Source organism: Paralichthys olivaceus, chromosome 9, assembly GCF_024713975.1.
Source record: "Paralichthys olivaceus isolate ysfri-2021 chromosome 9, ASM2471397v2, whole genome shotgun sequence".
Lineage (NCBI taxonomy): Eukaryota > Metazoa > Chordata > Actinopteri > Pleuronectiformes > Paralichthyidae > Paralichthys > Paralichthys olivaceus.
This window is the reverse complement of record NC_091101.1, coordinates 25,785,794-25,812,834: the sequence shown is the minus strand read 5'-3', so window position 1 is coordinate 25,812,834 and position 27,041 is coordinate 25,785,794. Positions and strand designations below refer to the sequence as shown.

Sequence of the window (27,041 nt, the reverse complement as noted above, 5' to 3'; positions counted from 1 at the left end):
TACGCTACTAAATACGTGCCATGCAATAATTCAGATGAGATTATCGATCCGTCGTCGGATGTTTTTTGTGGATTCCGACTCAGAGGAAATGAAATAAAGGTTTGTTTTTGTGGCCTTCATCAACCCGGAGCTTATGAAACTGGTTGATTCATTTCATAACGCCTCTGCCGTCACCAGGAAACTTGCACAAAAAAAGTGCAGCCACTTGTCGGAGATGTACGGCAGCGATGCACAAGCCCCGTCATGCTCCGTCAACGTTTTCAGGCCAATACCTGGGGGGGAGTCAGGAGGCTTTGATGCCTTTTCAGACAAAGAGAAGTTGTATAATTCCTTTAATAAGTTCTGTATTTAATAATTCTGTAAACGTTTCATATTAAATTGTTTGATCTTATCTCCGATAGACTTCAAAGACGTTTTCATTAGAAAAACTTCAGCCGCCCGATGCTTCAGAAAAATAAAAAATCACGCAGCGCTCGCTGCCAGATCGTCTCGAGACAAAAAAAGGATGTGGGAAACTGAGGCCGACTCTGAGATCGAGGGGTGTGTTGTGCAATTTCTACATCAAAGCTTTCTCTGTTACGGCAGGATCTGAAAATCCGGATTGTAAATCTGTCCACGGGTTGCGGCGAACGCTCCCAGTGGACAATGGGAGATCACCTGCGACTGACGATCACACCAATTTACTGAAATTATCCTCCTCGCTGAACAACCACCACAGCTACACCACGGCTCTCACACACAAAAAGCACGATGATGCAATGATTTCCATAATTGCAGCATGTATTGCAGGACGTGTTTTCCATTTCGTTATTGTTACAGTATTTGCAAATAAAACGTTTTCAGACCTCTGACATGTGGCGGCAGAAACAGCATCTCGGATATTACATTTATTTCAAGACTAGATATTCGCTCTGGGTTCATCCCGGATTGAGTTACAGAAACTTTAAAAGATATTTATTCATTTGATGTAGTTTATTGTGCAGCCTTCATGCTCGCAGCATGTCCAGAGAGACGGGGGGGGTGACCTCTCTCTGAAGTCTCGGGCGAATTTGATGAAAGAATTGTGGTGTTTCAGCTCAGGGCCTCAAGACGACCAGGAGGTAAGGAGGGTCCCCACTCACCAGAAGGTCGGTGGTTCAATCCCCTGCTCCTCAAGTCAACAACCAGGGGTGCACTCCGGCAAGTAAGAAGTGCCCCTGGGCGAAGTACTCAAGCGGAAATTGCCGCAGCAACCAGTGTATTAATGGTGTGTAACGTATGAACTGGTGAATGCAGGAGATTAGAGAGAGAGAGAGAGAGAGCTTGTGTTGTGTTTCCTCTCTCTCTCTCTCTCTCTCTCCTCAGTGTCCATTCAGGAGCCTCTCTCGTCCCTGCAGCTGCAGTGTGAGTGTGCAGGGCTGAGCTCAATCACCAATCAAGGCCACGGTGGTTAAGAGGCAGAGAGACGCAGACGTCCAGCCCCAGTGAGGGACAGCGTTGAATCTGTGTGTGTGTTAACTTTGTGGTCTCTTCTGTGTGTGTTGATAGTGTGAGGTTGTGGTGTGGACTTTCCTTTTCACAAAGTTGTCTTCAGTCATAAGTTTCCATGATTCTCTTTCCCTGGGTTATTGATATTGTTGCTCCCCCTCATCACTGGACTGGATCAGGGAACGTAACAGAGCTTTTTCAAATACAGTCCATTTATCACAGAGCGGCTGTGAAAGTGATGTGTGTGAACTAGTCCCGTGTTTTTTTTTTAGTTGTAGGATTCTTAAGGGCAGAGATGCACGAAGGTGCTCGCTGCTCGTTCGGACACGTTCCTCAGAGACAGAAAACTCGCTGCTGCTGCTCCGTGTTGGCTTTTACGTCTCAGTGTCGGCAAAACACGGAGACTCTCCGTCAAACGCTGGACAGAGAGCGACGGTTTCCGATGACACCTTGTGTTTCTGTCTCAGGGCGGAAGTGAAACTGTCCGAACTAACTCCGATTATCTCGAGTTTGGCTTCTTATCATTCTTATCAAGTCTAAAAAAAGATTTTCCATGTTATCGATCAGAGGAAGAGACAGAAAGTTTAATCAAGAGGAACTGTTTCTAGTTTCAGAATTCCACTTTGAATGTATTTACAGAGGAAATCTGAAATGTCGGTTATATATACGTATTTTTACACATAGGATCGTATGAAAGGATGTGGTGGATAGTTTGCTTTGCGTTTCGGGAGCCGAGCATTTGATCCCGGGCTGAACGCAGCAGGCGCAGGAGACTCCGTCCATCACTGAATTATTTTCTTTGCTCCATGCCTGGACCTACCCCACCGCCTCACTTTGAGTCACACGCACAAATGTTTCGGGGCGTCCTGTTTTCTTTCCTCGACACCGTTTGGAACGAGGGTCACGGACCACATGTGAGGCGCAACACAGGCCCCAGTCAGCAGTCCTCTAAATGTCCCATTCATGTCCCCGACTGATGTGGTCACCGGGAAACAGAAACACAACGGACAGGGTCCGTTTACGCTCCGGCAGCGGAGGTGTACGACTTTAGGAAAACCGAACCCCCGGCTGATGACATCGTCTGTCCTGCAGACCTTCCAGTCATTCAGCTTCTGGAGACTCTCAACGCAGCATCGCCGTAGTTATGCGACGTGCCGGTGAACACCCAAATAAAATCAGTGCACTCAGCGCTGATAGCATCAGCGTAGCACTAATCTGAAGCAAATGTTTGCTTTCACTTAAATCCAGTGGCGCACACGGCACAAACGAGGAATTAAAGACAGCCCCTTAAATATCCCGTTTTATTTAACGACACACAAACACACTCTGAGTGAGTCGGCCTGTCTCTGTTAACAATGTAGACAAAGTAGTTTTAAATGAAGTGAAGCTAAAATAAACTCTCCCGTCACATTAACCTTATAAACACAGAGCAGCCTCTCTCCTTTTAAGGAAGACGGAAAACAATGTTTTAACTTACCGCCATTTCTGAAACGTACCAACACGCACTTTGACATCAGATGCCAAGAGTTTGTCTGTGTTTCTCGTAAACGACCTCACACTCTTCCTTTTTTTTTTTTTTTAAAGTTTGAAAGCACCGCGTTATTATTTTCTCCCTGTCAAGTTAGATAACGTGTGGCAGCTTTTTTTAATCCACAAACGCCCGGACTGGAGCCGAGCTCGACTTTGATCACCAGCTGTGTTCCTGTGAGCAGTTGTCAGGGGAGATGAGCTGAGAAGAAACTTGCAGGTGTTGGTTTTTACAGTGTAATCTTCAGCTGTGATTACTCGCTGCAGCGTAAACTCATTAACCTCGCACTCCTTCCTCCACGCCGCTGCAACGAAGACGCCATCGCATCGCGTGTTTCGTTCCTTCCCCGGTCAGAGAAGGTGCGTTGAAGTCGTACCTGCTGCATCTCTGGTGTTGATATAAAACGCTCTGGCAGCGGTTGCTCTCATTAACAGGCCAATTAGCAGCCAGCACAGACACGCCGCAGAAATCTCAGTGCTAAAGACGGCCCCTGCAGCTGGTCACCGTTATCCAGAGAAAACACTTTATCCAAGTAAATCTTGTGTTGTGTACACAGACGACAGAAAACACCAATATACCCACACACTGCTGCATTGTGGCAGGATTCAGGACACAAACGACAGGCTGTAATCATTTCAGTCAAATCTGGTAATGACCCAACAACACCAACACCCCAGAGACGGCAAAATCCTCCGGTATCAACTTTTAAAATCATACCACGATTAGTGTAAAGTCATTTTTTAAATCACTCACAGATACCAGCCCCCTTCAATGTGACGGGTGCTTTTGTCCGGTTGGATTCTTTCTTGGCCCATGTCTCGTTAATCACACCTATGTTTGAATAAATCAAATTTTACTCCTTATGCATATAAGCAAAACAAGTGTTCAACATTTTAAAAATGAAATAAACTTGAGATGTGTTATTTTAGATAAGAAAAAACTTCTAATCTGAATTTCAGTGAGTAAAACAAAGTAAAATTCTCTCCTCTGTATATTTGATGAGCGAGATGTTTTCATGAATCTACAAAATTCTGTCTCTCTTGCATTTGCTTTCCGTGTACGTCCTGGAGTATCGGGAGGAGTCTGGTTGGATATCTGTCAGTGTCACCCGAGTATTGGGATCCACGTCCCCTGGCTACTGCAGCGAGCTCCCAGTGAATGATTACCCATAAACCCCTGGGAGACCATGTGACCTTTGGCGCCCGGGGGCCCTCTGGAGCGCACATCTGTCAGCTGTGTGCCTGCAACATATCAATCGCCCTCCACGACACCTCAGAGTTAATAATCATACGTTTATGGCATTTTGGCAAAACGTTTTCTTTAAACCTCGGCGGCGGCAAATAGCAGACTTCTGCAGGAGAGCGTTGGTTTGATGAAGAAGACGTTATTTGTTTGTTAGTTTGCAGGATTGCGCAAAAACTATTGGACAGATTTCCACGAAACTTGGTGGAAGGATACGTTACGGATCAGCGACGTTGTTTTGGCTGATCTGATTCTTTTTTTTTTTTTTACTTTAACATTGTGAGACGAAGTTTTTCAACATTTTTTAAAATATTATACAGAGATCTTGATGAAAAGGAGGCGGGGACTCATTAAAATTCAATGCATGCTTTTATGTTTCACACATTTCTTGCTGTTTAACATTTATTAGACAATTTGTGTTCCTCCGTCAAAAAATCGGTTTGACTTGTTCTTCCTTGGAGCCGAAGCATCTTTAGTTTCACTCACAGAAATGAGAAGAACCCATTTATTTGAGTGGCTGGAATCTCACGTGACGCTTTGTGTTTGCTCTTCATAACATTAAAGTGGTCAAACCTCAGACTGAGACAGGACGGAGCTGCCTTCTCCTCTGTTTGAATTCTTCATTAGATGATACACGGTGAAGCTCCAGGCTGAGGGAAACTCACTGCCAATTAACTGCATGACACGGGACTCAGTGACTTCTGACCTTGTTTTCTATTAATGATGCGTTTCCCTCATGGCCGTCGGCGGCGTGTGTCAGAGCTCATCAGTCCCCCGACCCTCGGTGCATCTACAACAACACTGCCACCATGTTGTGTGTGTGTGTGTGTGTGTGTGTGTGTGTGTTTTCTAGGAGATGGGCCACGACGTGGAAGTAGCTCACACACTATCACTAACTGCAGATGTGCTCTGGGATAAAGGAAGGAACTCAGTCACACAGCGTTTTTCGTACAGTTAACTGAGCATGACAGTGATTGGCTGTGTGTCTCTGTCCGTCAGCCCTGCCATGCACTTCACTGAATGTCTGATGTTTTTGCACGATGGCTTATGAAACTGTGTTCGAACATTAAACTCTCTTCTTCTCTCAGGTACGGTGCTCTGCTTTGCTTGTGGTTTTTCCCAAGATTGGTAAAACTGTCGAGTGTGCTGACGTATTGGATTCAGGGCAGGAAGTTAAATGCGTGGTGCACTATGGAGTTTGGGGTAAATCTAAAATGCTTTCATCTCCGTGTGGTAACGTGGAGCGGTTACACGCTGGACGTAATGAGGAGATGAAGACTGAAAATGGGAGACATCTGTCAAATGATTCAACCGACATTGTATTTAACGCTGAGCTCTCCTGCTTTCGCAAACGATTTCCTGACCCATGATTAATACGATATACGCTGAAGTCGAGAAGCGAACATTCCCAGCAACGGCAGCCGCTTCCTCGAAACCCGCAACTGCAGCAGCCCTATAATTATCAAAACATAACATGCACCCGTAAATTTGGCCTTTCCATCCGTGTACGGTGAACCAATTAGGGATGCTGGAGATGTCATCTGGACGGGGGCCGCCATATTTTCCCCCATCAATCAGCGCTCGGAGACCCGTGCAGCACAATTATGAACGACCTCAAGTTGCAATCGATTCCCAGGCTGCACGTCGGAATTTACAGTCAGTTGTCAGTTACAGCAAATGGATGGTTGCAAATGTGGAGACTTTGCAAAGGCTGCGTCATGAACCATAACCATCCGTCCTTCAGTGGAAATCTGCTCAGCAGCAGTTTTTGCGTAATCCCGCCGACAAACAAATGGACGGGGATGAGAACATAAACGTTCCTGGTGGAGGAAATAAGTTGTTGAATAGAAAAAAAAAAAGCTTTATTAGCATTCTCTGCACTGGCTCAGCTAACAGTGACCCACGCTTTCACTGGAGGCCTTAGAATAGATCCAAGAACACAAGAATGTCACAATATCCCCTGATTGTCGGGTGAGACTGAATCGAAAGTTGTTCGGAGGTGAACTGAGCAGGGATGTGGAAATGGCAGAAATAAGTGAAACCCACAGGCTGAAGCGCAGGAGGTCGAGATATGAGGCAGAGCCGGAGGGTTTCATGAGGTTCTGAGACGGGAACAAGATTCTCCAAGATAAGCAGAAAGAAATCAGAGTAATTTCTCAGTCAGAAACCTAAAGGTGGACAAAGCATCTCCACAAATCAAAGTCCTGATGATACAAGCCCTCAACCACAGCTGTCAATTATGTTTCAGACACATTTTATAGCATCAAACAACTAATTAAAATATAATTTACTGGAAAAATGGTGGAAATTGCTTGATTAGCTTTGTCAGAAAATAAAAATTTGCAGATGTCTTATTATACGTCCATGGAAAGAAAGACATCAGGGACAATTCTTTTCATATATGTGACGCACCGCGCTGAGTTTAGATTTATCATCCTTCCTGATTGAGTGTGAAGAGGTGTGGGATGCTTCATCATCTTCAGCTTCTCAGAAATGCAGAGTTAAGGTCACGATAGCGCTTTATTAGAGGTTAGTGCAGTGATTTCATTACAAGAGTCTTCGTGGAGGAGGAGATGTTGGGACTCAGAGCGCTGTGCCTCTTCTCAAGATGATTTATCTGTGGAGGAGGGAGACAGAGACTCTGTCACTGGGGCTCCGTCTTTGGTTTGACGAAGTTTCAACCTCCAATGGACTCAAAAGACGTCAGCAAGTGACGACTCTCTCTCGTCTTCCCTCCCACCTCTCACCCCCATTTCTCTCCCCTCACCCTAACCAGTGGATTCAGATGACAGGTGACTAGAGGTGACTTCCTTCAGACCTATTGAAAACGTTTAATCGTAGGAGCTGTTGGGTTTTAAAGGTCTGGACTCTGAAGATGGACGACATGGGTCATAAACACCATCCTGCATTTTCTCTCAAAGATTTTTTAAATAATAAAATAAATGTGGTGACTGGTCATGATTAACAGCGAAACCTTGATATGAGGCTTCACACCATGATCACTACTTCGCAGACTCCAAATGAAGTGGTGAAGGATGGCATCCATATCTGAAATTGATCAGCTTTTCTTTTTAACTGCGAGGAAGTGGAGACGCGTCGTCCGTCTTTATAATATCAATCCACCGAGATAAAAGCTCACCGGGCTTTTTAAGGGAATCTGCTGAATTCAAATGAACTCATCTCAGTGGCGTCGTAAGTTTCAGACGTCGGTGGCGGCGTCCGTATCCTCAATACTTCTTTTCTGGATGGTGGCAGGAAGTGGAGACACGTCATCCATCTTGATTAACAATCTGCAGCTTCGACCTCACCACGTACGCACGTTGTGATTCGGTGTAATGAAATGAAATCATGTTGTTCTCTTCATTACCTTGACGTGTGTGTTGTTAGGTAACTGTTCTACCGTGTACAACGCACACAGTTAATATTTCCTGCACCTCTCTTTGTCTGCAGCCCACAGTGGCTGCAACCACTCACGTTAATTACCCTGTTAGACTTTTATTTTAGTGAGCACGTCATAAGGAGCTTATTATTTTTAAAAAGTGCTGGTTAAGAGTTTGTTTTTCTCCTCAGACAAAATGAATTAGAATTCAGTCTCTCGGTTTAAATAGAGACATTTAAATTGCGCCACGATGCTGCGGTCTAACCTGACGGAGGCCGCTTTGGTTTCACGGCAACGGAGGCACCGAGCAGCCGGGGGTCATGTGAGTGAAGGGTGGAGGCGTCAAGTGCTGGATTGCAGTTGGTCACATCCTCATACGCTCTTGTGTGCGTGGACACGCTGAGAGGACAACCCATGCTGTGTCACATCTTGTGCCAGTGCGTTGAGGTTTCCTCTGCAAAGTAACACTGCGCCCACTAAGGACGGCGCTCTGTTTATTATAAAAACCACACTGGGAGCCGGTGTGTTTATACAGTAGCATCTGGCGTCACCGCAGATGGCTGCCAGGCCGCACATTAGATCAGAATAATTGGCCGGGACAGCAGCGTGAGATGGACAAATGAAAACCTCCTCCTGGGTGACCTGATGGCTGTGGGGGGGGGTGAACAACACAGCTCATTGTCTGATAAGGAGCATGTGGAATTAAAAAAGAAGACGATAAGGCTTGAGGGAGAAGTGCTCACTCTTTTGGTTTTTAGATAAAGCTCGTTATATGAGGAGAAAAAAGAGGTGTAAGGGAAAATTTGATGAACTCGTACAAAATCCTACAGCTACACCCCCCCCCCTCCCCCCCACACACACACACAGAGACTCTTCTTCACTATATTTTGATCTTTTCTGCTGAATTTTGGAACAAATTGAAAAATATAAAGCATTAGAATCAGAGGTTTCTGATTTAAACTGAAAAAAAAAACACATTTTACAAAAACGTTTCTTAACTTTGACTTTTTCTGGTTTGGTTCATGTCCAATCTACTAACATGGATGATGAGACAGGGTTAATGACTTATGCTGCTGCCAGCGACCAGAGGGCCGACCTGTGTTTGATACACACACTGAGCACTGTTGTTTCCGAGCTCTGTTCAAAGCAGCCGTTTGAAATACACCAGCAATAGTTGTCTTCTGTTTACTGTTCATCACACCCGATGCTGCAGCTCCTATTAGAAATGGAAGAATTTATTTTTTGTTGTTCAGTACAATGAAATACACAAACAGTTGTTGCAAAAGAGATAAATAACTTTGGTGTACAGTCAAATGAAAAATATCCATGACACAATGTAAAATGAATAATGATGCTAATAGTTCGGACAAAGAAAAATTCCCTTTTTAATGAAACAAATAAATATCTAATACAAACAAAAGCAGATTTGTACTTTGCTAAGATCGGTGAAGAGCCGCAATGAGCTGGTTCTGCTTGTGCAACTTTCATCTTCTCCTCGAGAATCTTTGGTAGAAAAGGCACAAAAGTACAGAAGAGAAAAGCAGATATTTACACGTGATATCGTCTCATTGAGGAGGCCGCGGCTGCAGATTCAACCCTCGGAGAAACACAAGAAAACTGCTCGTGAAAAAGCACCTTCCTTCGCCTTGATGGTAATAATAGAGAAGCCGAGGGAGTCAGGCCGTCGGAGCCAGCTCACTTATACAAATAAAAAAGTACTTGAACAAAGAAAGCTCCCATTTTCCATGACACTATCAGCCCACGCAGGCTGAACTTTAAAAAAGACCTCGAGAAGAAGAGGCAAAAAAAAAAAAAAAAAAACGCCTCGATGCTCTTATCTCCGAGGAGCTGAGGAAAATAGTCTTCAGGGCACATAGGTAATAGTCCAGATCTGCTCCAGTGAATTTTTGTCTCTCTAAAAACTCTGTTGGTATTCCACAGCAGTCGAATCGATTCAGAAGTTTTATTAGATTCCAGTTTGTCCTGCTCCATCCAATTAGCCAAAGGACAATAGGATAAAGGGAAAATCTTTTTAGCTCCCCGGCGGAAGTGGATGAGGCACAGAGCGTCGCGACAGTGGCAGAGGTTCTTTTTTTTTTTTTTTTTTCTTTCAACGTGCTGTGTGATTCCAGTGGCGGCTGTTACACATGTGCGAGGTCAGTCTCAGTCATCGCTGCACGCACAGGCACACTCCTCATGGTGCTCCAAGGGCACATCAGTCATGGACTTCTGCAGGCCTCGGCCTCCGCCCCGGTGTTTCAGAAGCAGGACCTGAAACAAGGATGAGTGCTGGTGTAATCTGAATCATGTTCTCCTCAATGAATCATTCATTAGTTTGACGCGTGGCATCAAGTTTGCTTTTTGGGCTGAGAGACTTCCTGCCACGATGAAAAGTAAAAGTGTTTGTGTGATGGTGGCACAGGAAAAATAACTAAACTGGAAATATTGGTTAAAGAGAAGGAAACCCCAGAGAACTACAGCGAATAATAATAAAACACTTTATTTATTTAACACTTTTCTTAACAGCTTTTGCATTATCTCTAAACTGCCCAGTCATTTTTATTCCTCTGTTTCATAAGATGTATCATCAAACACCATTATATATCATTTAATTGGACTCTCTGCTCTTCTAGTTTCTCTTTTCCCACTGTAGTCATGTAGAGGAGTGCACAGCTCATCGTGCTGTGGTGATAAACACATTATTCATTAATTCCTCTCAGAACTAAGAAAATTAGCAATAAAATGTGATGAACTTGAAGTTATTCATTCGTATTTTAGAATTTAATGAAAACAACGTTTGCTTTTTTTAAAATTTGACTTCCATTGCATTAATTTAGTGAAAATAATACTTTGTAACTTCACAAAAAATATAAAATATCAACTAAATATCTGACATTTCAATTAATATTGATTTAATTAAACAAAGTTAGACAAAGTAGCCTGTGTAAGTGTAACTTTATTGAATTTGTTGATGTTTTACCTCGTGGTATTTCTTTGTGACTCTGGTGGGGACGCACTGACAGTCGTAGCAGCGGTGAGAGCAGCAGGCGCAGTTTCCACCACAGCGCTTCACCAGGAGGCAGCTGGGCCAGAAAATGGCATCTGTCCTCTTCAGCTCCTCGCGCAAGGACACGGAGAAGTTTCGCGGCGTGCAGCTGTACAGTCGCACTTCGTCTCGCAACAGATTGAGATCAGCCCCTCCTCAAAGACACAGAGGGGACACGGTCAGATATTATATTAAAGACATGTACCTCACTGCGTGTCCATGCTAAAATGTCCTACCTTTGGTTTTCTTATTATGGATGAAGGATTTCCCGAGCACGTGCCACGTGGGTTTGTACAACTCCTCGATATCCAGCTGCCATCGCTCTGGCTCCAGGTACTTCATGACCTCCTCCACGGTGCCCAGCCCCGCCACGGCCTCCGACAGATCCTCGATGCCCTGCAGGGACGGAGCGATGACTGCAGGCACTTCAGGAGCTGATGCACTCTGCAGGAAACAGACGATGAGAGAGGGAACAGAAGAGTTCATAAAAAAATGTTATATTGCATTTCTACATAAAGTTACAACAAAATGTATTAGATGCATGATTTCCTTCACTTTTCACTGCAAGAAGATCAAATTTGTGCTTGTGCGTGATGTAAATCTCCTTCAACACCGTTAAGTCTGCAATAGAGACAAGAGTAATTCAGTTTCCACATTAAAAACTGTCTTTCTGCATTAAATGTCTTAATCTGAACCATTTTCTGTGCTTTAAAAAACTCAGGGGCATGAAATCATATAAAGCCTTTTTTCAGCAATCGCATGTTATTGAAGGAAAAGGTGGAGACTACATGTGTATTATAGTCACAACATAGACTTTATCTGTTTATTGTGAAAATACGTTAACAAAACCATCCATTTCATGACAATTAGTATCTTCGACCTCAAGTAGAGGGATCTGTGCCTGCTCTACCTGTGTCCAACTAACTGTGATCACCAAAACAGGAAAATTACACAGATGGAACGACTTTGTCAACAGTGACGAGATGTGTTTTATGTCTTCGGTGTGAAAGAAAAAACTGTAAAGAAGGAACTTTGAGTCTGCAGTGTCGCAGTTTGTGTCCCGGTTTAAAAAAAAAACAGGGTTTAAATTGGGTTCAGGATCATTAAATGCTACAGTGGTTTGGATCGGAGCTGAGTCAAACAGAAACCATGACGGCCCATGCAGGCCAGCTGCGCCCCAATTTCAGATCTATGCGTTAGACCTGGTAATGTGTGACCAGAGCTCCTGCAGAGCTCCAGACAGACTGGGTGTTTTCTCCGAATCATCCCCAAGAGTTTTCAGTGGGTCACTTGATTCTGAGAGCTGAAGCTGAAGCTTCCACTCTTTACAGTGTTTGTTTTAATACAATATTAACTTCACTTAATAAGAGCTGAAGCTGGAGTGCAGGGAATCTGTCCAAGCAGCAAAATATCTGAGTACAAACGCACAGCTGGAGCACGAGCGGGAGTTTTGTGAGTGCAAGAGTTGGGTTTTGAGTGAAATGAAATCAAATGCTTTCAAATTGAGGGAAGGATACGATGAATAAAAGGGTGATAGAGGCAAACTACCCTCTGCACCAATAATTATCAAGAACGTTTGATATTTATTACATAATGATGCTTTAAATCTCGCAGCTCAGTTTGATGGAGTCCTTCTCTCGAGAGGCCACGTGAATTCATACGTTCCTTTAACTCGTCAAACGTGATCGTCAGCTCCTCTTCTGTCTTTGCATAACAACATTTGTCCCTTTAGCTACAGGCAGCAGTATTATTCGTCTCCTATTGCCAAAAGCCTCCAGGCTGCACAATTTCAGTCACAAGAAGATTGATACCTCAGGTGTTGGTCTTCCCACAAGAGAAGAGGCTAATCTGTTAAACCTTTCAGTGCTGTGACGCTGCGTTTGTCCAACACGTCAGTTCACCGCTCTGTCTAATCTCTTTTGACTGACAGGTAGAAGGCCGCATTGTGACACTTGCAAAAAAAAAAAAAAGCTGCTTGTGGAACATTGAAAACATCGGCTGCTTGAGAGCTGAGTCTTAAAGAAGTTGTTGGGGAGGCAGAGATATTTTTTAAAGAAAAATAAATGATTCCAGGAAACTGTATCTTCCCTTCGATGACTTATGGGAGAGAATCAAAAAGGAATCCAGTGAGGAATGGGGGGGGGTTAGAGGAGGACACGTTTTTTCCTTTCAGTAGATGCCATGGCACTGACATCGCAAGGATTTGTGGTAAAATCCTTCTTGAATAGTTTTTACCAATGTTAAAAATAGTAGCGTTCATAGCACTTTTAAAAACCACTTGGGCAAAACATGTCAATTAAGACTTTATTTCAAAGTGCATATTTTATTTTTACAATACAGATTTCAAACCACATGGGATGGACATGAAGACACTTCTTTTTCTAGAATATAGGACAAGATGATGAATGTCCCTTGTACGTCTGAAGGTCCTCCACAGAATTTAAGTTACCAACTATCAGTAGTAGTAGTAGTAGTAAGAGGAGTAGTAGTAATAATAGAAGTAGTAGAGCATCCCAGAGTTGGTGGAGGTTGTGATAATGTCCCCTTTACGAAAGAGTTTTGTCCCTGTCCCCAGGCGAAGTAACATCAACCGCCATTGTTGAAATTCCTTCCTGTCATCCTATGGTTGTCTTGTTCAAGATACTGGCAACACTGCCCCCTAAGAATTCCAGCGGTACTGCTTGGTTACGTCTGTTTGGTCCGTATCCGTAAGCCTTCAGAATGAACGCAGTGCAGAGATGTCTGTATAATTTATAATAATGAGTATGACACAGGAGACACTTCAAGAGTTACTGACAGCATGAATCCATGTAAAACACTCAACACCCAAGTCCCATTGCACAGACCAGTGGTTTTAACATGGCAACACCACAGCTGATGCACAGCTGTGTTCACACCACAGATCTGACTCCTTCTAATGAGCACTTCATAACCGCCGAGCACTTCCTTGGTTTATTCGGCACCGACTGAGATAAACAAATGTGAAAGAATTGTTCTGGAGAAAGGGACCGGTCATAAAGAAGCCTGGAAGAAAACGTGAGAGTGAAATGAGAAGTCCTTTCTCTGAGCAGGAGCAATTAACAGCTTGTGAATGTTGACGGTGCAGCGCTCTCCTAATTAGCGGCGTAATGCGCGCTCGGCCTCAGATGGGGGAGCCAAGCAATCCTTCAGAGACACGTCAAGACGGTGTGAACGAAGCCGTAAGCAGAATATGAGAGCTCCAGTTTGAGGAATCCAGGAACTATCAGGTCTGCAATGGACCACCAACTTTAACTGGCATGGCTTTAAGGCTGTGTGAAGATCGACACATAAAGATTTAATGACGTTGTCGAGAACAGAGAGAGGAGGCTCCACAGCGGCTTTCAGACCGAGCTCAGTAAAGCTCCGTGAGTGATTCATTGCAAAGAGGATGATAGATTGATGATCCAGGAATTTCAGTAGTGAGTATTGCATTGTTCTAATCAGTATAACTTAATCTCAAGAGGCAAATGAAAGTGTCAACGCAGAGTTTCTAGTTTTAGCTGACGTTTAAATACCAAACGCACTCATCTCAGTGTCTGTGGGTGTGTTGGTGTTCAGACGAAATCTGGTCAGACACATTGCAAGTTTCTCTTTTGCATAAAAAAGCTGGTCTAAAGTCGGTGATGCATTTTCATGTGATTTTAAAAGTGTATTATCACAGTAGTAATATGCGCCTGTGAACAATAAGCAAGTTACAAACAGGGTCTGCTTTCTTTCAGGTGAAAACAATCCACCAAGGTGTCTTTAAAGGGAATGGGAGATGGCACTCTCATTGGTTTATTGCATGTTTCACACCTAAGTTTAATTGTGTGGCTAAGTTGAACCAGTTTGAGCCATGCACCTGATGCAGGAACCTTTTCTCCTGTATAAGACAAACACAAGTCGATTTGGAAACAACACTAATGTATTTGTAAGATAAACTGTTGACCAGTAAGAACATTTCAGGAACGTAAAGACAGAAGGGATTGAAAGACAGAGTGGAACCACTGTCAGGAAAGGATTTGGAATAAACTCAAAAACAAATGCTGATTAGAAACAGCATAAAATGTAGAGATTACAGATTTACCTTGGCCCTCTGAGCCCCCAGGTTAGTCCGGGTCCGGGTGTCTTATAGTATAAAAACAAAGACTCAATAGCATAAGAAAAGCTGCTTATTTTCTTTAACTCAACAGCTCAGTTCATGGATTTCACAGGGGAAAGAATGTCCTGAATCCTGAATGTCTCCTGCATAAATACAAGCAACTGTGCGGTGGAAGTGTTGCAAGGACTGTGGTCGACACTGTGCAGTTACAAATTTGGCCTTTTGTGTGTAAGAGGTCTAAGAACTACCTAAATATCCCATCTGCTAACACGGAGGAGGCGAGCCTATACTCCAGCTAGCCATTAGGAGGCAATGGAGAATGATTTGGCTTCGCTTTGTGGGAGCTGTCATGTCTTCCATCTTTGAATGGTTTAAACCCGATGTACTAAACTCAAATGGAGGCCCGTGTCTTACATGTTCTGACTCAGTTACAGGAGATTCCTGACGGATGCTACTTGTGTCGATGTTTTAAGAAAAAAAGCCAAACGAGCAGCGTGAGACAAGTTCCTACTTTAATGTAGTTTCAGCTTCTATAAGCTCACCGACAGGACAAACAGCAAAAAGCCTGAGTGTCCTTCTCCCTTCACCACCCGAGACAGAATCAACGTGTCACGTACCACTTATCACCGCCGATCTCTCCGAGCCCCCTGTCCCCCCCCCCGAGAAATAACCTTGTTCCCGAACTGTGATTACCTCATTTCCAGCTCTCTTTGTTCTCATAAAGAACAACCGCACGCTCTTATTTCTGCTCCCTAAAATGACAGGTTCAGCTAACTATGTTGAGATGACAATTCTGAAATAGCATCTTGGGAGAGCGCTGGAAAACAATATCTTCTCTTTCACATGAAGCTTGCAAACCACTTCCTTGCACGAGAAAGCTCTGAGTAAGCAGCGAGGTCTGTTGTGCGTGAAAAAAGTGTTTTTTCTCTCTCACTATACGCCACACGCTGCAATTGAGGTTGGTATAATAACAGCCCTCAGTTTCATCATGCCAGCAGTGAGAGTCCTGCGTTGCTTTGCCGGTCATTAACGTTTTCTTTCACTGGAATCACAGTCCCTCCTTCCTCTGGCCTATCGCTGCAGCGTCGAGTTTGGCTTGTGCTGTTATTCGGGGAAACGTAACAGAAGTGATTTACATCCTGAGAGCGTAAACCTCTCTTCAGTCCATTAAAACAAACAGAGGTGATGGAGTGATCTTCGTGGCGAGTTTAATTCCGGACCTCAGAGAGACAATGATGTATGTCTCGTTTGATCCTTTAAATCAAAACGCCCGCCACTCAACACCCCTCACGCTCCGCTCAACAGACTCCTTCTCTTCTATGTTTTAACAACCTTTGCCTCGGCCCTTTTGCTTTCCCCTAAAGTCTCTTCCTGTGAATTACAGAGCGGGTCTTTTATTTTTTTCCCCCCTCTTCTATTGCCTGGAAGTGGTGGGGAGGAATTATTGCTTGTTTAAATATAAACTAAAGTGCTGGCCCCTGCGTGGCACGGGGGTTCAGTAGCTGCTGGTTGACCACAGAGGAAACAGAGTGCTGCTGTTCCAGCATGCTCCTCCTCTGTCGGAGGAGGGTTCAAAGGGAAGCCAGACTGAAAGTGCAGAGGCCAAAGCTTCCTCCCCCCCCCCCCATGCTTTCCGCACCTTCGAGAGCGGGAACATGAAACACAGACTCGCTCCGTCGAACTGTTTCAGGTCGACATTAGAACACCAGAGGAAAATGTTCTCTCGTATCTGGTGTAAAAATCGGAAAAATCTCTCAAACATCTTCTACCTTTGTGTCGTTTCTTATTTTTAAGAAATGTTTCTGTTCTGATAAAATCCATCAATTAAACCTTCCTCAGTTTACAGATAACAGCCTCAGCAGCGTTTTTATAATGGTTAATTTTAACGTACAACTTATTTGGCCACTAGACAACAAATGACGACACCCTATTCAAAATGGACGAGCAGCATTTCCGTTGAATTCCACAAAGCTAACACGTGAGTGCGTGATTTCGCAGCATGCACGCTGCTATTCACACTCAATCACAGTGCGAGCACATGAACATGGTTGAATTTTCATTAGTGAAACACGTTTATTTCGTGAAATCCTCTTAGATTTTCCACCTGGCGTGTTTTTCATCACGTTCAGTGAAGCCCGAGTGAGTTAGCGCTGCTATCAACAATGTTGTTTGGAGTTTTACGGGTGAATAAAACTTCACTAATGATGAATAAAAGAACAAAAAGCTTCAGAACAGAAACAGAGAAAAAAAGGAAACGTTACAGGGAGAAGACAAATCGCTATCCACGACCTCAGTTGCCTAGTTGTGCTTGTCAGATTTCACAATGCTGCGGGCCATTAGGGATTAATGAGGAGTCGAGCTGTTTACTTAAAGCAAGTGAACAGAACTAAAACATGGCAGGTTAAAACATGGCAGTTGTCTCTTCAGTTTATCTCTGGGCTTTTGTCAGTGAGAGTGTGTGTGTGGTCTGACCAGGACAGAAAGAATGTGATACAGAGAAGGACCCAGACTCAGAAGACTTTCCTTTCAGATATTTCTCGTAGTCGTCAGAAGCAGAACTTGCTCTGGAGGTAATAATCACTAGTCTCTTAAATTCAATGTGTTGAGCTAAAGCCAATTAACTCATTGATGAATTTGTCTTGGTTTGAGAAGCAATTGACCAATTATAGCTGGTGTAGGCAGGAAAATAGAAAATGGCAAATTACATTAATCAGACCGATCCGTCCTTCGTGGCTGACTAGTTAGAGCAGAGTAAATTAAAATACTGCCTTCGTCCCAACGAGAGGAAAGGGGGTGTGAAAAGAAACTCAGTCGAGCTAATGTCCGACTCAAATCAAGTCAAAGATAGAAGCACTTTCTTCATTCATGTGTGAATGTGAGTTAGATCCATGGATAGTAAACTCATATACGGGATCACACTGTTTGTTTGTGACTACAATTTTTACTTGTGTCACGTGCTCTTCAATAAGAGCCGGTAATGTACTGACTGGGTTTTGGCTGATGCTATGAACACACTCTTTAAGTTTTATTGGGTAAATATTTGCCAACGGTGTAAAAGACGAACGGAAACCAAAATGAAAACTAGTGATTATATTCTCCATTCGAGGAAAATGGGAGAAATAACAGGAAACGGCCGAGAGAAAGACGGATTGTGTTCTGTTATGTTGTCTGGTACAAATTTCAACAGAAAGTATAAAGTAAAATATCAGGGGTCTCTTTGTGTGTGTGTGTGTGTGGGGGGGGTGGTATTACCTTTTGGCTGCTGCGTGATGATAGAAAAGGATGAAACAGATGAACAGCAGCCCGACAATTTACCACACAAAAAGCACTTTTACCTCCTAATTCCTACTTTCATTTCAGGGGGCACGAGTGAATCCCCCCGGGGTCAGAGAACCTCTTTGTGAACGTGAAACTACTTATTTTCTCCATTTTGGTATCAAAGAACATCACCGGTGACACCGAGACACCTCGTCCGTCACATTCATCTGACTGGATCCGTAGACGCCGCACGAGTTCAGAGGGTAGGTGGCTTTTTATAGAGCGGTAATGGAGAGCAACAGTTATTTTAAAGTAGAAACCAAACTAGTCCGAGAAAATGTGAAAATTACAGTTTGAAACCAAACACACAGAAGCAGTAATCTGAAACTCAGAGAGGCAGCATATAAACAAATGTATTTTTGATATGTGTGTTTGAATTACCCCAGGGTCCTTTTTATAGAACATCCCTATTTTGGTTCTTGAAGAAAAACCCAGGTATTGCTTCGTTAGGTTTCAACATATAATCTTACTCAGCATATTGCGGAGATGATGTTGATGTCCTCGCTTTTGTGTATGTTCGTAACTAAAATAAATGGCGGTACATGCGCCTGGTGTTCCAAAGTACTTAAACATCATTTCTCCCCAAAGATGCTCAGGACCTCGGGAACACTTCGGCAGAAACGTATGGTTGCAAATTAAGAAAGCATGTTATGCAACAAGCAAATTATTTTAATTGTGCTTGCGTGGGGAGGCATCGCTTACTCTCATGTGAACTCCCCGAGGTTGGAGACAGAGGCAGAGAAATTTAATGCTACGACTACTCTCAGTGCACATTTTTTTCAGTTCCTGGCCGTCGATGACGTGCTTACCACAGGCTGGAGGGAGAAGTGAATGCAGAATCCCGGCTCGGAGGGAAAGTACTCGTCAGAGATGAAGCGAATCCTGACCTGACCGCCCTTGGATATCTGACTGGTTGGTGCTGACTGTGACCCGCACCAACGACCCAGGATGGTGTTCTCGGTCAGATCCTCGATCTCCACAAAGTCGTACCTGGGTTAGAGTTAGACACAGAAAAAGTGCGGGAGGAGATTAGTTTGGTTCCTAAAGCTGTTTTCAGACACGACAGAATAACCTTTCACTTCTGAAGAAGACAACAGCGAAATGTCCGTAATATTCAGGCAAAGGGTGGCGTCTGTGTCGGGGGTGCAGAGGTTAGGACATGATGAATAAATTCCGCTGCAGCAGTCACGTGTTTACAGCACACTGACACCGCCAGGCATCCGCCCCTATCGCCAAAATCTCTTGAATCTCATTGTCTTTCCACGTTGACGTCTTTGTCTGCGTCCTCTACGTGGACGGCACCTCGTTCATCTTTTCTGGACGTTTTTAGAGGGCGCTGGAAAACTGACCTGGACATTTTGCATTCTCACCGTTAGCTTCGGAAAATATCTGGAGCTCAGTGCGAGTCTGAAAGCAGCTCATGACATCACTCGTTGTTGGGCCCTGCGTGTCCGAGACGGTTAATTACCATCATATTATCCTCATTCAACTAATGCAGCTTCCAACTATGACAGACTTGATTTGCACTTTCACGTGTCTGCCAGTTGCTGCTTTAATTACGTATTTGCTTGTCAAGTCTGTCAGCACTCTTACCGTTTGCCATGGCGCTGTCTCCTCAGCTATTGATGGTGATATTGTAAATAACAAATAAAGCTGCACAGGGAAATAAAGGTTTGCCCTCATCTGCGATGACAGATGTGTGTGTGTTATTTACAGCCTGAATTAGATGAGGACAAATCTCAGGTTGGTTGGCGGAGCAGCAGACGCAGCTGTTCTAAGTGTTTGGTGGTTACTGTTCGCTGATGCAGGCTTCTGACAGGCCTGTTCCACAGACATGCTGTCATTGAGATATGGTCTTAATTAAGTCAACATTCAGCTTTGTATTCTACTGTGTGTCGACTGTGGGGAAACTCTGCGTCTCTCTTCTTGGACTCCGAAAGAAATTAGGTTGAAACGCTCATTTTGTAAATCATCCAGTTTTCATGAACGTTGTCGTGCGCTGGATTATCAGTGGTAACAAAAAACACCCAAAAAAAACTGAATGGCCTGGAGACAGTTTTCCTCTCTCGACTGGATCATATCGAATGTTTAGAATTGCATTTCCACTCACTCTCAACAACCACAGAACTAATCCATGTAATTGAACAGCAACACAGTTTAAATTGCACATCATTTTGTCTGACTACAAACAGCAATGGCTAAGAGCCGCACATTGTATCTGAAGAAATCTGATGCGTTTTCTCAGAACTAGAATGACACTCAGCGGAGCGCTTATCTCCACCAAGGCCCAAAAGTCTTTTTTAAATTCAATCAAGCTTCAGAATCCAAATTACAGACACAAACATGCCTGATTCTTTTAATCAAGAGCCACAAATTATTCTCTGAGAAATCTGTGAAAATCTTTATCTCGCAGTGTCTGAGAGAAAGGAAATAATTGGTTCCACCCTTTTTTACCATCCCGACTCGGCGCATCCTTCCACCGCGATTTGTGGAAATCACTCCAGTTGTTACGTAATCATGCTTCCAAACAAACCAAAAACAAACGGACAGGCAGGAAAAAATCACCTCCTTGGCGATGGTAATAATATTTGGTTGTGGGATTTTTGTTTTTTTATCGATGGAACGATCACGATGTTTATTCTGTGTTGAAACATGTCGAACATCTTTCCAGGACGTTTCTCTCAGGATGTTCTTTCATACGTCTAAGTGGACTTAGGTTATGTGAAGTTATTCCAAGGAACATGAGGCTCCCCGACATTTACCTTCTATCTTGTAAAAAAAAAGAGACATTCAACTTCATCCAACAAATTGGTGACATTTTATTTTATAATAGAAATAAAAGCACCATTTTGCTGTTTGTGTGAATTAAACTTTACGAACCTATATTTACTATACATGACAGTCTCTCTCTCTCTCACCGGCCACCCTGCCGACCCATAATACCAGTAAACATTATGAGGTGCAGAAGCACATGGCCGCGCTCCAGAATCTTCTGAGCGCCAAGGCTAACATTGACAGGCTAACAGCACTTAAGACACGCAGTTCAGGAGTTCAGCCTTTATTATTTATACCTGTGTGTGGGTGTGTGTAAGCAGTGGCTGCACTGCTGTGTTCAATACAGCCTTGTTTCACTGACTCTTCGCAGTCTGGGATTAATCACTTTGCCATTTGCGTCAACAGGCACGCTAACCTCTCATTCAGTGCTGCCAATTCGGATATTTGGATTTCAAGGACATTGTTTACATTTTGCACAGGCTTGACAGATTCAGTTCAAGCTGGTTTCAATAAAACAACATGGAGGGACATGAGCAAGACTAAAAATGGATTTTCTCTGATGTTAAATAAACTGAAGGGGAGGGGCAGGAGAGGGGGGTGGGGTCCATAGATTTACCGACTCCGCTGCCGTTTTGATTTGGAAGGTTACACAGGAAGTTTGTAATCTGCACAAACAAACTTATAGGGGAAAGTAAACCTCGAGTCGTTCCTTTGCAAAACCGCGAATTCACAGTTGAAATGAAGAAATGTTATGATGAGTAAAACATTTATTTATATGAAACCCAAACTACACTGGCATGAAATGTTTCTGGAAAAGGATAAAATATCCGTTTAGCTTCCTTCTGCTTCTTGGACGGGGGTCAACGCAGAGAGAAACTTTCCTCTGTGAGGCGGCTCCAGAGCTTCGACAGATGGCTCATCAATAATGCACGGCGCCCTGATCATTACACATCGCCATGTGTTCAGAATCACCATGTCGAACAGCGGTTTCTCAGATTTACAAATGCATTGACATACATACCAAACTGTACGAACAGACACAGCAAACAGGACCAGACCGCAAAAGGCTTCTTATATATGGTGCAACCAGAAAGCATCATCTTCCTGCACGATGCAAGGAATACGTGTTTTAATATTCTCAAAGCTTTCTCCTGCGTAGTTTCCTCCTTGTACATTATTAATAGATGCAATATCTACCGAGGAGATGATGCAGATTATCAACACAAACGCTGTTTTTTAGTCCTCTCCTTTCAGACAGGGAGCATAAATGCCTTTTCTGAGAACAGCCCTATCTGTGAGCCGAGCCGTCAAGCACGACTCTGCTGCCATGCCAACAGCAGCAAGGCCAATCCCTCTCCAATATGCCTCTCCGCCAGTGGATTTGGTAAGAATGCTTTTCATCGTTCCACAGACAAACAGAATAAAAGATGAGCATCTCAACTACACAGCCTGCCTCTCATCTTTGCAAAGACTTCTCGCCCCAGGCTCGCTACCGGAGCCGAACACTTCTCACCGCTGTTGTTGTGCGTTATCATCATCCATTGCTGTGAATCACCGGACAGGAGATTACAGCCTTGTTTATTTGCATCACATTGCGCTCTGACACAAGGTTATATCAATAGCATTGTGTTTGAATGCCTTTTGGTGTAACCCCACTGGAATGAAGGAAATTCTGTGATTAAACTTTTAAACAGACATAAAATATGGAGTGGATATGCAGACGAGGCCAAAGGCTTATGCACAAGAGCGTGTGTGTGTGTGTGTGTGTGTGGGACATGCAGGGAGGAATAGAAGTCAAGTGGGTAAACTTGCGAACGTGTGTCTGTTTCTGCTTGTGACTGCATGCTGCACTTATTTGTCTGCCGGCCCTGCCAAGACTGTGGATCTCGAGATCTGATCAAAAATCCCACTGGGCCTCTGTGGGGGGTGGCGAGGAGAAGGAAATATGCGAGAGCCGGCGCGGCAGACGCGGCGATGACTTGCATGACCCTGGAAAAGGATGTTGTAATTGTCTCTCGTTCTTCTCCCCCGAGGACGCCGACTAGTGCAGTCTTGTGAAGGCAGGACGGCACAAAAGTTGTCAATCTGCACCCTGCCCCACGGTGGAACTTTCCCTCACAGGGTTTTGACAGCGAATGTAACCTCATTCGTCAACAGGAACCCGGCCCACCTCAGAGGTTTGCTCCGGGGCTCGAATTACCTGCACTCCTGATCCTTAGTTTCACTGACAAAAACCAATGCAGACATGATATGGAGAGTATAACGTGGAACAGAGGCATGAATCACTGATGGAAGCACATTACAGCACTTTAGCCGACTGACTCAGCTGCAGCCGATCTCTGACGGAGCAGAATCAGACTCAGGATCTCCAACAGTTCACTGATCAGTGTAATTAAATGACTCTGGAACAGAGGCTTACTGATTCACGGCCACATATTCCTCCAATTTTTCATGCTCAGTTAACTTCTCAAAAGATACATCCAGCGCTGCTCTACGTCCATCATCCAAACCTCGTCAGCTCTGTGCAGAACTGCTGCTGTTATTCACCTCTCCATCCATTAGGGGGCTCTCCAGGAATGACTTTCGAGGTCACCCTCCCCCAGAGCTCCTCCATGCTAACCAGTCAGTTGTGATATACTGACAGCAGAGCACTGAGCATAATGCACAGAGCGTGAATCGATTGTCGAGGGGCTCGGAATTCCCTTTTAAATTGAACGGAAACAGAGGCAGTCCCAGGCAGTAAATGTAAGTGAGCTCCTCAATAAAGTAGAGGATGTATGTATATGTGTGTGTGTGTGTGTTTGTGTTTATGTGCTGCCAGTCAGACGCTGACACACACATCTTTTCAAACAATCACGTGTGCAGCTCCAACTATCGACTACATCAAGTCAAATATGTCGGTCTTGACGACGTCATCAAATCACAAACAAATCACTGCTGGGTTTTCAGTATTCACGAGCTGCCACCACACACCAGAGGCAACGGGCCGCAACACAGGCAGGACACGTCTTTACCTCGGACCGACATGTGTCCGACAGAGGAAACTACTTCTAACTGCTGGAGGACGTTATTATTCATTATCAGGTGCAATGAGTGAAAGAAAAGATCATTAAGGCCACTTACAACTACTAACATTTCCAGAATAAGGTCATTTCAAGAGTAATATTATGAGAGTCAAGTCATAATACTACAGGAATAAAGTCATAATTTTAAGGTATGTGTCATCAGAAGATGATCCTGACGCCTGCTTCTTCATGAAGAATGTTGAGTTAGACTCAGTTAGACTTTAGGATTCAGAATTAATGAAACGCATCATCTTTTGACACATCTGCACCATATTATCATAAATATCAAGAATTTGAATAGACTGCGACAATTTGAATCTATTCCTAAGAAAGAACCACAGAGATTCTGAGACAATTTCATCGATTTTTTTCTTGAAAATCGTAAAAAAACTACTCTTACTCTGTCTACGTGCCAATCAAAAAAACAATCTTCAGCCATCTGTCAGTTTGTGTTTGTGTCTGTCCACGTTGACGGGCGGTAAGATTCAGGACACTCGTCCCCGACAGCAGCTCATGCTAGTATTGATACTATTGAGATTCTCCTCTCAAGGTAGAATCTCGGTATGTTCTTACTTGCAGATGCCGTCTTCTGGGTCCTCCAGACCAAACTTCTCATCAAAGTTGAGCTGGATCCTCATGTTGCTGGGTGCCACTAGTCTCCAGGCCAATGCAGTATTCCTGGGATACCTATGTGGGAAGTCTGGGCTCTGGACCATTCCTTCTCCAGACACTGTTATGATCTTCTCCCGATGGGAATCTTGCACTCCTAAAAACAGAGGCCAGTGACAACACACATGAAGCAGGGGATTGAAGCGATCTGGTCAAATACATTGGTTTTGCACAGGAGTAATCAATAAGCACAGTTTGACTAAAGGTGGCTCGGTTGACGCTTCTTCATCTGCTGATTAGGTGCAACCTGCTCCACACGCTCTCAAAGTAAAACATCAAGATGTTATTTTTCCATGTCGACTGACTGCAGGAAGGCTGCCTGGAAGACTTTCAGTGAGCCGTTGGCCAATTCACCCAGTGGTGCCCCATGAAAGGAAACCTGGATCTCGAGCTGAGTCACACTCAGAGCTTTGCTATAAATAATAAACACAAGAGGCAGAAAGTGGGTAAAGGCAGGAGCGAAGTGTCCATTTAAAGAAGGAAGGGTGTGAAGGATTCAGTGTTACAGCGGGGAGGTCGAGCTCAGCAGTGGTAGAGCCCCGAAAAGGCTGACAGACCGACGTGTGACCATAAAACATCATAATCCAGAAGAATAATATAGAAAAATAAATGTTCATACTGCGTTTTAATCTGTATGTTGGCCAATACTGTTTAATCATGTGTTATTGTCATGAGGTCATGAGTCAAAAGCTTCAGCTCAAAGGCAACATGGCCTGATGACGTCACCAGGCTCCTCTCATAATGCCATTAGTGCCCGCTGGGACCAGAGACTGCAGGGTGTTAATCAGTCAGTCAGTCCCTCAGGGCTCCATCAGGCCCCGTCACCTTCAGGAGAAGAATCACCAGGCGGCTTCCACCTGAGGCTCGATGCAGTGACACCACCCTGAAGATGTTCTGATTACTGACGGCTCAAATGATACGAGATGATAGATCAAATCTGTGAGCTTCAAGTAACTGAAAAAAAGCTTTTGTATATTTGTCATAAACTAAATCTGTCACTGTGTTTATAAAAGTTATTCACATCCAGAAATATCCATAGAATCCACAGAAAAGCAGCGCAGACGCCAAAGGTTACATAATCCTCACTTGCACACTGAACTCCTGTATTTTTCTGTGGTGTCATTCCACATCTCTTCAACACTCAGCGAAGACAAATTGGCAGCACAACCACGAGCTAATGTCAATGCTGGCTCAACACATTGTTATTAGTATCAACACGCTGTGTCGAAGACAAAGATTACACAGAAATGTATTCCGTCCTCCGCCTGCCCTCGATTTGTTTGAGCTGTATTTATGTTCATGCTGATGATCGTTCAGCACACAGCAACCGATCCAGTGCGTCTCGTCATCAGAGGAACCAGCAGCGGGGGTTTAATGTGCTCAGGAGAGGGAGTGTGCTGCTGCGAGATTGTTTCTGCATTAAACGGATGAGTAACCGTTTCCTCTGTGCAACTTGCACCGACAAATTTGTATTTCAGGCACATTTTGAGCTTGATTACTCCGTTTTTTTTTTTTTTGCCATAAATTTGATTTGAGGATAATTCGTGCCGGGTGGTGTGATTCACTCTGAGGTTATTTGCTTGCAATAGAAACAAAAACACAGTCGGTTAAGTTGGTGCCATGCATGTTCTCACTCTGTGTAAATTCAAATAACAGTTCCACAAGAGCTCTGAGTTGCTCAGGACGGTTCCAAGGACAACAAATCTGTGGAGGACTCGTCACTGTGAGACAAGTGGGACAAGTGAGACAAACCACCTTCAGCCGGGTCTGTGTCACTGACAGCACAAACTAATTAAAGTCAAAAAGTAAATAACTGACAGTTCTGCCCTCTGAGGCTCACACTTGTCACATTACACCTATTCACCTAGAGTCAAACTTACCAACTCAGTATTTCATCATAACTTTTGAAACAACATTTGTTTTTAAATAGAGGACATTTTATTTGACCAGCTAGCTAATCAGCTATTCACACGATAACACGCACATTCTGGAGTTGGTCCAGATTAACAGGTGGATCCAGGGTTGTGGTTTTTTTCACATTAGAAGTTTGAAGTGAGTGAAATGTTGTTCACATCATTTAATAACATGCAGCGAAACATTCCAGGGATTGACAGAGCATCGCTGGACTCGTTAACAGGAGCTCGCTGTCTCTTCACTGTTTCAGTAAATAAACAACACTTTAGCAGAAACCTAACTCGACTTGATTTGGACCTTGTGTCCTGGCATCCTGTCCGACGCTGTCAGTCAACACGGTGAGCAGATAATACATCACTGACACCTTATGAAAGGAGGGAAGAAAAAAAACTGTTACTCCAGGTTGCAGATTCACTTTGATGTTTTCATTTTGGGTTTGGTGGCGAGCCAGGTGGGAACAGACTGAATGACAGTGTGCCAGATGCAAAGCAAAACAACGCCCAGGCTTGACTTCTCAATGAACGGGCTCTTTCATA

At 43.9% G+C, this 27,041-nt stretch overlaps 1 protein-coding gene across 2 annotated transcripts in view; it reads right to left on the bottom strand.

Moving 5' to 3' along the window:
• Positions 1 to 8,830: 8,830 nt before the first annotated feature.
• The window catches only part of pdgfc (platelet derived growth factor c), a 42,340-nt gene continuing 24,129 nt past the window's right edge, over positions 8,831 to 27,041 (bottom strand). The window contains exons 2-6 of one of the 2 annotated variants that reach the window (XM_020103819.2): positions 24,496 to 24,688; positions 18,892 to 19,072; positions 10,899 to 11,106; positions 10,597 to 10,814; positions 8,831 to 9,887 (exon numbers count right to left, since the gene is read on the bottom strand). In XM_020103819.2, the coding sequence (XP_019959378.2) occupies positions 9,780 to 9,887; positions 10,597 to 10,814; positions 10,899 to 11,106; positions 18,892 to 19,072; positions 24,496 to 24,688 (908 nt within the window). In that variant the 3' untranslated portion in view covers positions 8,831 to 9,779. Of the gene's footprint in view, positions 9,888 to 10,596; positions 10,818 to 10,898; positions 11,107 to 18,891; positions 19,073 to 24,495; positions 24,689 to 27,041 lie in introns of both variants that reach the window. The other variant, XM_020103818.2, reaches the window with a different exon arrangement.